At 37.6% G+C, this 12099-nt stretch overlaps 2 protein-coding genes and 1 long non-coding RNA gene across 4 annotated transcripts; 1 reads left to right on the top strand and 2 right to left on the bottom strand.

The window, feature by feature from the left end:
* Positions 1-94: 94 nt before the first annotated feature.
* LOC107266349 (cofilin/actin-depolymerizing factor homolog) lies at positions 95-5922 on the bottom strand. The gene is made up of 3 exons (XM_015736744.2): positions 5546-5922; positions 1593-1835; positions 95-1507 (listed from the first exon to the last, which is right to left on the bottom strand). Exons 1-3 carry the CDS (start codon positions 5546-5548, stop codon positions 1307-1309), a joined length of 447 nt encoding a protein of 148 aa, XP_015592230.1. The 5' UTR covers positions 5549-5922; the 3' UTR covers positions 95-1306.
* LOC107266355 lies at positions 5808-7169 on the top strand. Its single transcript, XR_001537403.2, has 2 exons — positions 5808-5947; positions 6177-7169. It is a non-coding gene; the product is annotated as an uncharacterized LOC107266355 (long non-coding RNA).
* Positions 7135-11670, bottom strand: LOC107266334 (RNA polymerase-associated protein Rtf1). Of its 2 annotated transcripts, XM_025083896.1 has the most exons (8): positions 11279-11670; positions 10433-10694; positions 9944-10348; positions 9619-9859; positions 8803-9529; positions 8423-8693; positions 8312-8340; positions 7135-8216 (listed from the first exon to the last, which is right to left on the bottom strand). In XM_025083896.1, the coding sequence occupies exons 1-8, from the start codon at positions 11357-11359 to the stop codon at positions 8205-8207; spliced, it is 2028 nt and encodes a 675-aa protein (XP_024939664.1). In that variant the 5' UTR covers positions 11360-11670; the 3' UTR covers positions 7135-8204. The 2 variants fall into 2 exon arrangements, with proteins under 2 accessions (XP_024939664.1, XP_015592196.1); XM_015736710.2 differs by having other exon boundaries at positions 7135-8340; positions 11279-11653.
* Positions 11671-12099: the final 429 nt, after the last annotated feature.

The following is a 12099-nucleotide window of genomic DNA, read 5'->3' as shown; positions in this document are numbered from 1 at the left end:
TAAAAGAAACTCAGAAATGATTAAGACCACAAATTTTACACGACTGCCTTTTGTGAGGTACGATTAATAGAAAATTAAAAAAATTATATTCCCGTTCTAGATTAGTACCTTCAAATATTGAACGAACAATTATCACATTGTTCTTGACCATTGAAAAGAATTATGATCATGATTTACATACATTCTGAATAGAATCTCATAATACTAAACTAAAACGAAAACGTTTGGCAACGTCCTCTTTTTCGATTTGTAAGGCCTCATCGCAGGATGAGCTTTTACGAAGGGTGACGGAGGCCCTCATTATGAAATGAATTTAATTTAAATATCATTACAGCATGTGACAAAAATTATGTATCCACCTTCTGCATTACTGACCTGACTGATTCGGTGTTTTTCATTTTTTTTCCATCTTACTGTATATAAATTGTTGCCACCGTTACCATTCATTTTCTTCTTTTCACTATCATTCTTTTCGACTTTTATAATCATTACATTATCATTATCGTAATAATAAGTATAATATTAATATTATAATAATCAGACAGATTCACACGACGTACCGCAACAATATGAAAAAGTGTCACCTCGACAAAATTCGTGTGAGTTTTCTTATTCATTTTTTCCCATATCTTTTTCTCTTTCTCTTTCTCGCTCATTTCGTGTGCATGTCATGAATATCGTGTGCGAGTGTGTTGTATTTCCCATTTTTTATATTGTAATCATAATAAAATTCTCACGAAATTTCCCCCTACAGTAACAACCAAGAAGTGAAGAGAGAGGAACAAACAAGAATATTTAAGCACCGTTGCGAGAAAATCCGAAAGATAAAATAAATTAATTGTCACGAAACGTCCCTGTAAAACCACCTGATAATTATCTCAAGCTCGCAGTTTTACTCTCCCCATTTTTTAGCGTCCATGAACGATAGGCAATGATAGCATGATAGATGATATTTGATATTAAAAAATGAAAAGAACGAATTCGATAAAAACTCGTGGTAGACATTGATGAGACCTTATCACTTATATATAAGTATATCTATATATAGATCCTTTGGATCTCCTGCTGCTGCTTTTTGTTGTTGTTATTGCTGACATATTTCTTTATATTTATTGTTCTCGGTTGTTATTGTGGGAAAAGAAATTTTACTGTGTTAGTTTTCCTTGTTCATTCACTCGATTACTTCGTTATTTCTCTTATGTCTCGGATTTTCTTGAAACGATAATTAGGTGTCCTTGTCTGTTGTTCTCGTTTCATTTTTCGTTTGTAACTGTAGGGGGAAACTCGTTCGCGGAATACTTCATATTTAATTCCTGTCGGTGGATCGGAGCTTCTCCTCAACAGCCTCTTCAGATGCCTCTGAAAGGTCTGTCGCCTGGATGTACTTCTGGACACCAACGAGGGACTTCTTGAGGGCGTCGAAGGAGCTGGAATACAACATCTTCTTCTTAACCTTGGCGGTGTCCGGGCACCACGACATCAAGAACAATTTCTGTTTCTTGGAAGCCTAATCAACAAAACAACAATATATCATTAAAGACGAACCAAGTTCAAGATTAATGAGAAAATAATACTGTCATCAGTGTTCATACCTCTGATGTGCCCTGGCACTGGTGAGTATATTCGAAGTCGAAGAGTCCATAACGGCACTCGCCGCTTCCGCCCTTCTGCAGATCTTCAAGGAAAGCATCGTAGGCGGCATCGCGCGGCCCAATGACCTCCACGTCGATCTGTTTCTCGTCTTTAATGTAGAAGATAACATAGCGGTGCTTCTTGTCCTTCTTGATCTCCTCGTACGTCGTCTTGCAAACGTCCGCTACAGTTACTCCGGATGCCTAAAAATAATGAAGACATGAAACTTAACATGATCTCTATTAATTTATTCTTTCAGACATTGGAGTCTTCAATTTTAGCCCTGCAAAAACACGCAAGGGACAAACGAAGATGCCTAAAACATGCTTAAAGATGGCCACACGAATGTCGGACAGATGCGCCACGCGTCTCCGAGACTGCGGATAACTTTAGAAACGGATCGCTGCTCTTTTAGCATCGAATTCGTGCGTGGGAAGACTTTATTTCGGTAGCTGCTCCTTACAACACGCTGTGGACTACGCGATCTTTACTTATGAATACTCTCCGTACTCTTTTGATCTGAAATTAGGAGTTTGCGGTTTGGTTATCGATAATAATGATCAGAACGCAGATTCTGCTGATAGTGGTGTCGATAATGTTTCCAATTAATCATCTCCGTTTACACTATGTTCTAATGGTTGGGATGAATAAGGTACAAGCAATTGTTTTGAATTTTTTGAACATATACTAGGGAAGGAATTGGATGGGCTTTTCTTCACTTTATAGAACAAGCAACCAGCTGAAAGTGTAATTCAAGTCGATACGTTTTCGTTCTCAAATAGTGCAGAGGTTTCGCATTTAATTTCCTGTACATGAGCCAGAATATCGCTACAGAATTTACGATACTTAACGTCGTCCCGAGGGCTTTAAGCCAAGACACCTTGACGTCACATGAAAACTGACGTGGTTAACTTTTTGTCGTGAAATCGCACTCATTGTCCTCCATGTTCCCCAATCAAAATGTCATTAAATTATTCGTAAGAGTATTCAGTGAACGTGACGTGATTATTCTAAACCAGAAAGTTTCGATAAAGTCGACAGTTCTCTCACTTTTTCCAGATAGCACGAGGGATGAATATCGATAAATGAAGAGATAAAAAAAAGAGGGACACTTATGACTCAGGAAATAGACCACGTTCTGAGCTGCTACGAGCAGCCAAACAATTCTGAGGTGTATTTATAAATTTGGAATATTCAGGGTTGTAACATATCGCCGTAAGATAACAAATAGCGTAGATTTTTCGAAATATTACAATAAGAAATTGAGGTAATAAAAATCAATTTAATAAAAAGACTAAATAAACAAATCCCCTATATAATTGTTTTTATTTTGTTTGATTTGAAAAATTGCTAAAACTTTCGAACTATTTGCTAAAGATTATATCGGTACAGTAAAATAAGCGTAGAATAAGAAAAACAGTAAGTAAAAAACAATCTTAAGGTGTTCCAACATTAGAAGCTAAAAATATGTATTATTATTATTATTATTGTTGTTGTTATTATCATTATTACGAAATAACGATACCGATTCAATGTACGATTAATCAGGATGCACGGCACCGGTTGACGTTTTATCGATTAGGCAACGTCGCACTCGGGCCTCGCATTTAGCGCCAAAGGCGAGCACAAGGAACACCTAAAATGGCGTTAGAAACGTTCGTGCCCTCAAAGTCCGAAGACCAATTTCGTACAAGATCGTTTGGCAAATAGAAGCAATTAAGTCTTTTTATTAGAGAAAAATCTAAGCTGGAATAATGAAACTATTTAAATAAAATTTTATGCTCGAACGACGATATTCGGTATAGAAATAATGCGTTTCAGTGAATTTATAAGCAGCTTGCGCAACGATGAAAATCCAAATTATTCTAGTAAAATCTGCTAGAATCCTCCAAATAATTTATAAGTGTTAGGAAGGTAACTAGGAAGGCTAATTGTACGTCAGTTCTTAAGAAAAATTAGAAAAATTCAAATCATTATCATATACAGATTAACGAAGTACTGTTATCAATATTCAAGAGTAAGACTCAAAAAACATACGAATATATCTATTAAAAAAGTGTTAGAAATATTCAAGAAATTGCAGCAATTGCTGGTGCAGACAACAAAGAGAATCCTGTGAACTTTATAAGACTGGCAACAATGCATTTTTGCAAGGGGCGTAATATTTTGCCATGGCGAAGGGAAAGGTATCAGAGAGTGGGAACCCTATGCAACCGTTCGATCGATATTTCAACGCAATGGGGGTTGTGTGTATTATATATACAGACTAATGGCGTGCTCGCAGCACCCTCTAGGACATCGTCGTGGCCTACGAGAAGGCTTTAGCCTTAGCCAAGGTCGAATGGCAGATGATTCACAAAGTTCCTAAAATCCGTTTACCATGTTGCGAAACGTCATTGAACTTTGCGAAAGTTACTTATATGGCAACATGATAGACACAATTGACCTCTTTCTACAGGCAGAATCATTTATTTCCCATACACAAATAATTAGAATTCTCTTCCCCACTACAAGGAATCCTATCTTCCATCCATGAAGGTTAACGTACAGTTCTAACCGAATAGAGTATATTGCAGGACGCACTGTCACAATCATATGGAGCGTCAGGTTAGAATCGGCATGGAAGAAAAATAACGAAACACGCCGATATAATCGACTCGGGAATCTCCGTGAAAATTCGTAAGCCTGATTGGCTGCCATTACGGATTACGATATAGACTGATAAAGGTCGATCGTTGCGCATCGGCTCGATTCGGAATAACTTCAGGTTTTTCTTATAGATTCGGCCAATGTTGTCAGTATCTGCTCCTTTCCGTGGATCCAAAACCATGCCTCCTTCATCCCTCGTGTTATCGCCAGATATAACGAATACGCCCTCGCACCGTACAAAATTATCTACAAGATTCTTCTTACGTTCCCAGGCAAAGTTTCGCTTGATCACACTCTGATTTCTGTTACTACCAAATGAAGCGTCTTTTTTCGGCTTATCAGGAACGTCGCCCTGACAGCTAGCAACTGAATTGCTTCGCTACAAGCATTAATTTCTGACCGATCGAATTAGCAGGACGCTTTCCTTTCGTGTAAAACTAGTAGTCGTGAGCTTCACTAATCAGCATATTTATCTTATGGCGTGTCGAAAAAGAAATTCACATAATCGATAGACAATTACGAGAAAAAATGAGATACTTGTTTTATCGATCCATTATCAAACTGATCGCGTCAATGCATGATGGTCGTCACGCTTCCATGAATCTGCAATATGATTCATCGGAACGTCGTATGCCGTTTCCAGGAAGTTGAAAAGTCTGATTTACATGAGGGAGCAAAAGATACAAAAAAAAAAAGGCTTTAGAAAGTAAAGCAGGAGTTGTAGCACTCCAGGAGGTAGCACTGCGGAGGTAATCACGTATCAAAGTACTTCTTGGATATGAGATATGAAGACTTGTTTGAAATTTCTTGGTTATAAATTCAATAATCCATGAGGTATTTCTAATTCACTAGCAATGGCGAGTAGCAGAATTAGTTGCTATCACCAGACGTGAAGAACAGAACGAGAAATATTTGCAAAAACTAGTAGAAACGATATCTAGTCGTACCAATGAGTAATGGCGATTGTTCGTATCTGTTGAATATGAAAAAGAATCTTGTCTAGAGTGCAGATCCGCACTTTCTTCTCGCCGGGAATCCAGAAATGGCGACCGGTGCGTCTGCTCAAACGGCCTAACCACAAAACTTGTTCTCGCCTCCCGGTACACACTGTTACTACCTCATCGCGTTAGGTTCTGGTATCGGACACACTGTCTCTTTTAACGATAGTCTTTCTGTAGCTACAAGAAAAACCGCTTTCACCAATTCGAGGAATATTAAATTTATAAGACGGCTTCTGAAAAAAATATGAAATATGGATATTTACCATTTTTGGAAGTGGCCGCCGATAGGTGAAGTCGAGTAAACAAGCACTAACGACACTTTCTTCGCGGCAGCTCGGCTCTGGTGGAACTGGATAGTCGTGTCCAGTCAGGGGGTCGCAAACTCGCACGAACGACGGGAAGGGAGTAGTCCGTCTCCGGCACAGCGAAAATCTGTATTCCTACGCGTGCGCGAGCTCTCTGATTGGCTGGAGTTTGATCATGGGCCGGTAATATCGGCGACTGGACACGACAGTTTCATTTGCAAAACATAATATGCACGTGTAATTTTCTTGACGTGATCCTCAATGAGATTCCTGGAAGCGATGGTGGCGACAATCGGGATCCGATACGTGCGACGGGATCAGCTCGACTGCTCGAGAATATTGGACAATTTTACAGTGCCGGTAGGACTATTTTACGTGGGCGTTGTCGAGAATGCTGCGCGGCTCTGTAGCCGGTTTATATAAACCCTATTTTTGAGCAGCGCGGTTAACCTCTCGAGTCATTCCTTACTTTAATAACGATCATTGATTTTCTATGGAATCGCTCGTTGATATTGATTAGTCATTGTGACTTACACTCTTTGGGAGAGTATTTGATTTTTTAAATTTTTCATCTCTATGATCGTTATAGTTCGCTCTCTCCGACTCATGGAGGATTATCAGAATTAGTCATCGTTGTGACGTGTCGTGGATACCTGACCAATCGCTGAGCGGGACGTGGGGAAATTGCCTTATATGGGCAGAGGCATGCAACTGGCAGACACATTTGACTCGCGCTGTTGCGCACGCATGCGACCGTTTACGAATAGATTGTCAGTTTTAAAAGAATTTTTGGTATCGCCACTCGATGGCAGCACACTGATAAAAACTTTTTGAATTACTGGTTTTATATATATAAAAAAAAGGATTGTATTTATGTCGAAATTATAATAGAGAGTGTCAGTGTTATCTTAGGTACGTTACAAAAGCATTAGTATTACAATAAAGAACAATTGTTGTATATTCGTATATTTTATTTGGTATTATTTGACATACTTAGTCATATTGATAAGAGATGGCGCCATATGTGATAGAAACCAAATAGTAGGAATCATTTTAAATATTTGAAAACTGATAAAATAATCGTAATATTAATCATCGCATAACTTCATTTACTCATTAATTTTTGCGAATCTTCTAATTATAAACTATAAAATCATCTGAAAAAAGTTGATCAGTCTTTGTCACGTCTGTAAATCAAATTGTATTATTGCGAATGAATTATGAAAATAGGGATGACTTTTCAAACATTATTGTATTGGCGCTATATGCTATAATACATAAAGATTTTGTATACATTATTTTCCGTAGACGCAATTGCATGCGCGTGCATTCATGTACGTCGAAATATTCATATAGACACGTGTATATGTACAAACCCATATTTTACCACACTATATTTAAAAGACGTACGTACCAGAAATGATAAGTTAACAAGTCACAAGTTACAAAGTCCATTCAAGCCAATAAGTATTTATCGCATTCGTATTGATCCTCCTCAGTATTTTATGACCCTTATATCATAGGACACAAGATACTGTTTAATTTTCTTTGCCTAATTCAAAATAAAGGTACCGTATATATATGTTCTTTATACTCCACACGGTCATACGGTCCACTTATACCCCGTGCAAAAAAGGTCTTATTAGTAAAATAATGATAATTTTCTAAAAATCCAAGTCTCACGTTTCTGTTACCCAACATTGCAGTGAGACTACAGGACACAAAAGTACGAAAAAATTCTTTATATTTGGTTCACATGTCTATCCTGTAAAATCGCGAATACGTACGCGTAGCACAAGTTATATGTACAAGTCAATGATGTAAGCAAGCAACGACAAATGCTACATTCGCCGTCAAAGAAAATTGTAAAAAAAACTAAACTGTCTTGTATTCTAATACGAAGAAAAGAAAAAAAAAGAAGTCAGTGTGTCGCAGCGAATGAGAAAGAACAATGTAAAGTTAGTTTATAAATAATTTTAACGTACAACAGAATAACACTGTCAACTTGATCATCGATCATTCTCTTCACGGTTTTGCTTTCGCAAAAATTATGCAATTTCATATTGCCGATCATTCACTATAAGCATGATACATATAAAAACAGATCGCAAGGGATCTACAGAAAAAATGATAGTATATTATATAAATACGTTTAACCTTACAACGTATCGACGCATTGGATCGCATATTACGATCATAAATCATTCTATCCACATGAGGGTTATTGGCGCAATTGTAATCTATCTAATTTGCGATCATATTACATGATGCATAAAGGACGTAATAGAAAGGATAGAGAAAAGAGGACAGGAAAAAAATAGTAGGAGAAAGGGGGTGTATACAGAAAAAGGCGTGAGCAAAATCGCCAATAATTATCGCAACTATTCGTATCGAGAAAATATAACGCTACAATTGTTATAAATAATTAATACACGCGCGTGTGTCCATAAGTTCTCGTAGTCGGGAGTCGACCGCTTTAAGCAACAATCTTGTCAAAAATAAAGGAATTCTTATTGCTGATTGATCTCCTATGAATTGGGAATAGTGGAGGTTGTGAGGAGACGGGATGAACGTGTAAACACGAATCCCATACGAGGATCATAACGCCCTCAGGATATCAGTACAGGATCTAGAGTGTAGAAAACGTTAGATGAGACCCCGTTTTTTCTTGTAATCTTCTAGATTCAATGAACGCCTTGGTCCAGTGTCCTTGATATTACTTACCGGTTTAGGTAAGACACTCACGGGATTGTCTAAAGGAATAATATATTCCGTCAATCAATTCCTATAAAGGTTAGATCAAGAAATTGCGATACATAAGAATATAATACTTACTCGGGATGGGTACTTCGAGATCTATCGTGATGTCAAAGTCATGAGCATTGAAGAGATCTTCAGTGCTTTGCTTCTTCTTTAATTCCTGGCCATTTTCTTTCTCATTTATGGAAGCCAGAGATTCACCGGTTTGTTGAGTATTGGCTTTATCGTCTACTGGAACAGTCTGAGGACCATCCTCTTCTTCTGGTTTAAAGACCATCCTTGGCTTTGTACTTCTTCTGGTGAAAGGATCGTCGATCTTCTTTCCTTTATTCGCCTTTATCTCTTCCTGTGCATAAAAGTAAAAAATGATGTAGTCTTTTCATTTTTGATAGTTTTGTTTTTATCAAAATATCTTAATATTCATGTGTTAAATGTTGAAGAATAAGAAGCCTTACCATGATGGCCTTTTCGGCTTCCTCTACGTTTTTCTTCCTGTTTCTGTCATTAATATATGAAATACTGGATATCGTTGCAGTCCTCATCTTATCCAACTCTGAAGCTCGCTCTTCTAATTCACTCAATTCTTGATTAAGTCTACTAGCCGTTTCGTCATCACCACGACAATTCGCAGCGTCTCTTTCACGCATCAGTTGCGCCTTCTTCATGGCATAATTGTAGGGATTCTGTTTAAACCTTTCTTTTTCCCTAACAATTTTCTCAATGTCCTCCTCTTTAAATTCGTAAACCAGTGCTTCCTTTATATCCTTAAGCTTCTGTTCTACTTCATCGAAGGTAGGCATCGAGATACCTTGAAGAGCACAAGTTTCCTTCCATTTGAAGAATTCTGATTCAGTGAATTCTTGATTTGAGACAAACTCTAACCTAAAGACGCGTTCCTGAGCACCATGCCTCAACTTCAATCCTTTGTTCGTCCTTGTTCCTCCAAGTTGATAGATCTTTCCTGTCTCACAAACTCCGCTGATCTCCGCCACCCTGTAGACGGGCTTTCCATTGTTGTTCCCAATCCCGATTCTGACGAAGCATCCTTGCACCACTCGGTCGAAGAAGGGTAGATGTACAAACCGTTCCATTTTATGACGGGACAGTCTGACCTTATTAAGATCCTCCTTCGTGTTTACGTAAACTGGTTTCTTGGGCTTGCTTTTAGTACTGGTTACAGATCTATAAAAAGTACATAAAAATGAGATTATTCAGTTATTTATTTAAAGACCTATATGTCATATTGAAGGTGAATCGGAATATCTACATACTTCTTGTCGTTCTCAGAATCGGAATCCCTACTGTCGCTTGAAGATGATCTGCGATGAGAAATACGTTTAGCAGTTTCTTCTTCTTCAGCACTGTCCGAAGATCCGCTATCATCTGAATAAATGTCAGAAGCCTTGAGCTTCATTTTATTCGCGCCGCCCTTATGGTCGTCTTCGAGTTCCTCTTCCTCCATGTCTTTCGACTGCTGTTGTTGCTGTTCCATTCGCTGCTTCTCCTTTTCCTCTGATAACATGATCAGATAAACGTATTTGTATAAAATTACAATATAAAAAAATTGTAAAATTTACCAGGTTATAAGCAACTAACCTCGTTCTTTCTTCTCCTCTCGTCTGGCTTTGAGAAGTGTCATAGCATGGAATTTCTTATCTTGTTTTTCTTCAATAGTTTTCTTCCGATCTTTGCTTCGTTCCTTGGGGTCTGGAGCTCTGTCAAATTTCTTTTCTTCAGCACCCTTTTCCTTTCTCTTGGACTCCTTTTGCTTCTTTAACTCCTGTTTCTTAGCCATTCTCAGTTTCTTCTCAATTTCAAACCTAGTCTTCATAATTTCACGCTGTTCGATTCGCTTGAAAATTTCCTGCTCACGTTCTTTTTCTGTCATCTGTGCGAGCCGCGCCTGATCCTCGGCGTCGCCCATAAGTTTGTCATCATAGCCATCGTTGAATTCTTCCTGACTCGAATCCGATACACTTCCATCCGAATCAGAAACTTCACCTGTAATGAGAAATAACAATCATCACATTGTCAGTATAAGAAACATTTTTGGAGATCTATAATGGACTTAGAAGAGGTTTCTACCTTCTTCTGGTTCTGAGACTTTTGCTGGTTCCTTATCGCTAGTGCTATCCTCAGTGCTGGATTTTGTGACTTTACGTTTACTGCGTTTAGCTGACGTCTTTTTCTTTTTAGTTTTACCACCTTTGGCTCCCCAATCATCATCCGAGTCAGATGTGTCTGAGTCAACTTGTTTAGAATCCTTCTTGCCAGAACCAGCATCATCGTTGGATTGCGAGTCATCTTGGGATTTACTCTTTTTTTTCTTAGCCAAGGATAATAAATCCTGATAATATTAAAAAAGAATTATTCATCCAAGAAGAAATAATTAATTCTTATTGATTCTCCGTCATGGTCTGGTCATTAAGTTAAATTATATATAGGTACTAAAATAATATTTGTACTAAACATAAAACTTTGTTAAAACTTGTAAGTTGACAATAATTTGACATAAAGTATAAAATATTTGAATATAAAAACATAGAAAATGTTAATATTTTCACAATATAAGTATCTGTCAAAATTCGAAAGAATGTATTTTTATGAAACTCATATCCTATAGAACTGGTTCGACAGTAGGATATGTTTGTTATAACAGACAGTTCATTGTAAAAATAGATTAATTAAAAATAAAAACAGGAAAGCGTCCAACAAGGCCGCCAAATTAAATATAAACCTGTGATGAATATAAGGTTATGTCGCTGTGGAAAATAATAGACAAAACATTTCTTCTTCAATGGTCATTAAGCCACATTATAAATGTAAATAACAAATTTAATAAGAATTTTTACAAAAAGGGAATAAAAATTTCTATAGGATCAATGCCATTAAATCAATGAGCATTTGTTTCGGAAAAGGTTATGTCCTTACGTTATCCAAATCCGAGCCACTCTCGGAGACGCTCCCGCTACTATCAGAGTCAATGAGTGCCTGATTCTTTCTTTTCGGCATTATTACTCGAATTCCTCCGAGGAAATGATGGAAAACACTAGCTTTCCCGTATAAGGGAAACCTAATGTCATGCAAAAGACAATAAACCAGAAACGCCCGCGCACAACAATGCCCACTTCTCAAGCATAGACACCTTTCTAGGTTATATTTACAGCGAGGCGACCTTCATGAGATCCGCTCCTTCTAACATTTGTATATGCTTCGGAGTACTATAGATGTGTTCGAAAAAGGGTGAAGTATGTTGAAAGTTTTACATCCTGAGACCCTATTCTCGAAATCGTGGCACAATGGAGAACTGGACTGTGACGGGAATTCAAAAACTGTCTAGGTAGTTTGGTAGAATATGATCGTAGAATGCCAGAATGCTGATTAGATAATTTATTTATTACTTAAATATTAATGAAATCGATATTAAAGTTTGCTAAAATGTTGCTTTAAAGTGCGGGAGCGAAAACACTTTGTGATTGGTCGTGACGTCACAACCTCATATCCTTATATGGTGTTTATTTTATAGCCAAATAGCCAATGAGGAATGCCCGTATTCGAGCTTCGTAAGTTGGCGGCGAATGGTCGGCGTCATAAGACGTTCGAACCTCAGTGAAGCTAGCCGGACAACTTTAAGGTTTTAACTTTTTATCACACCTAATCGTTTGTAGTCGTTTGATGGTCATTGGTGGCCTAATTAAAACATTTGGCGGTCAGTCATTCTTTTATAATCAAATAATCAAAATTTGATCATG

The sequence above is a fragment of the Cephus cinctus genome, unplaced genomic scaffold (assembly GCF_000341935.2).
Source record: "Cephus cinctus unplaced genomic scaffold, Ccin1 Ccin1_scaffold0021, whole genome shotgun sequence".
Lineage (NCBI taxonomy): Eukaryota > Metazoa > Arthropoda > Insecta > Hymenoptera > Cephidae > Cephus > Cephus cinctus.
Note: the sequence above shows the minus strand (reverse complement) of the source record. Positions and strands in the feature narration are given on the sequence as shown.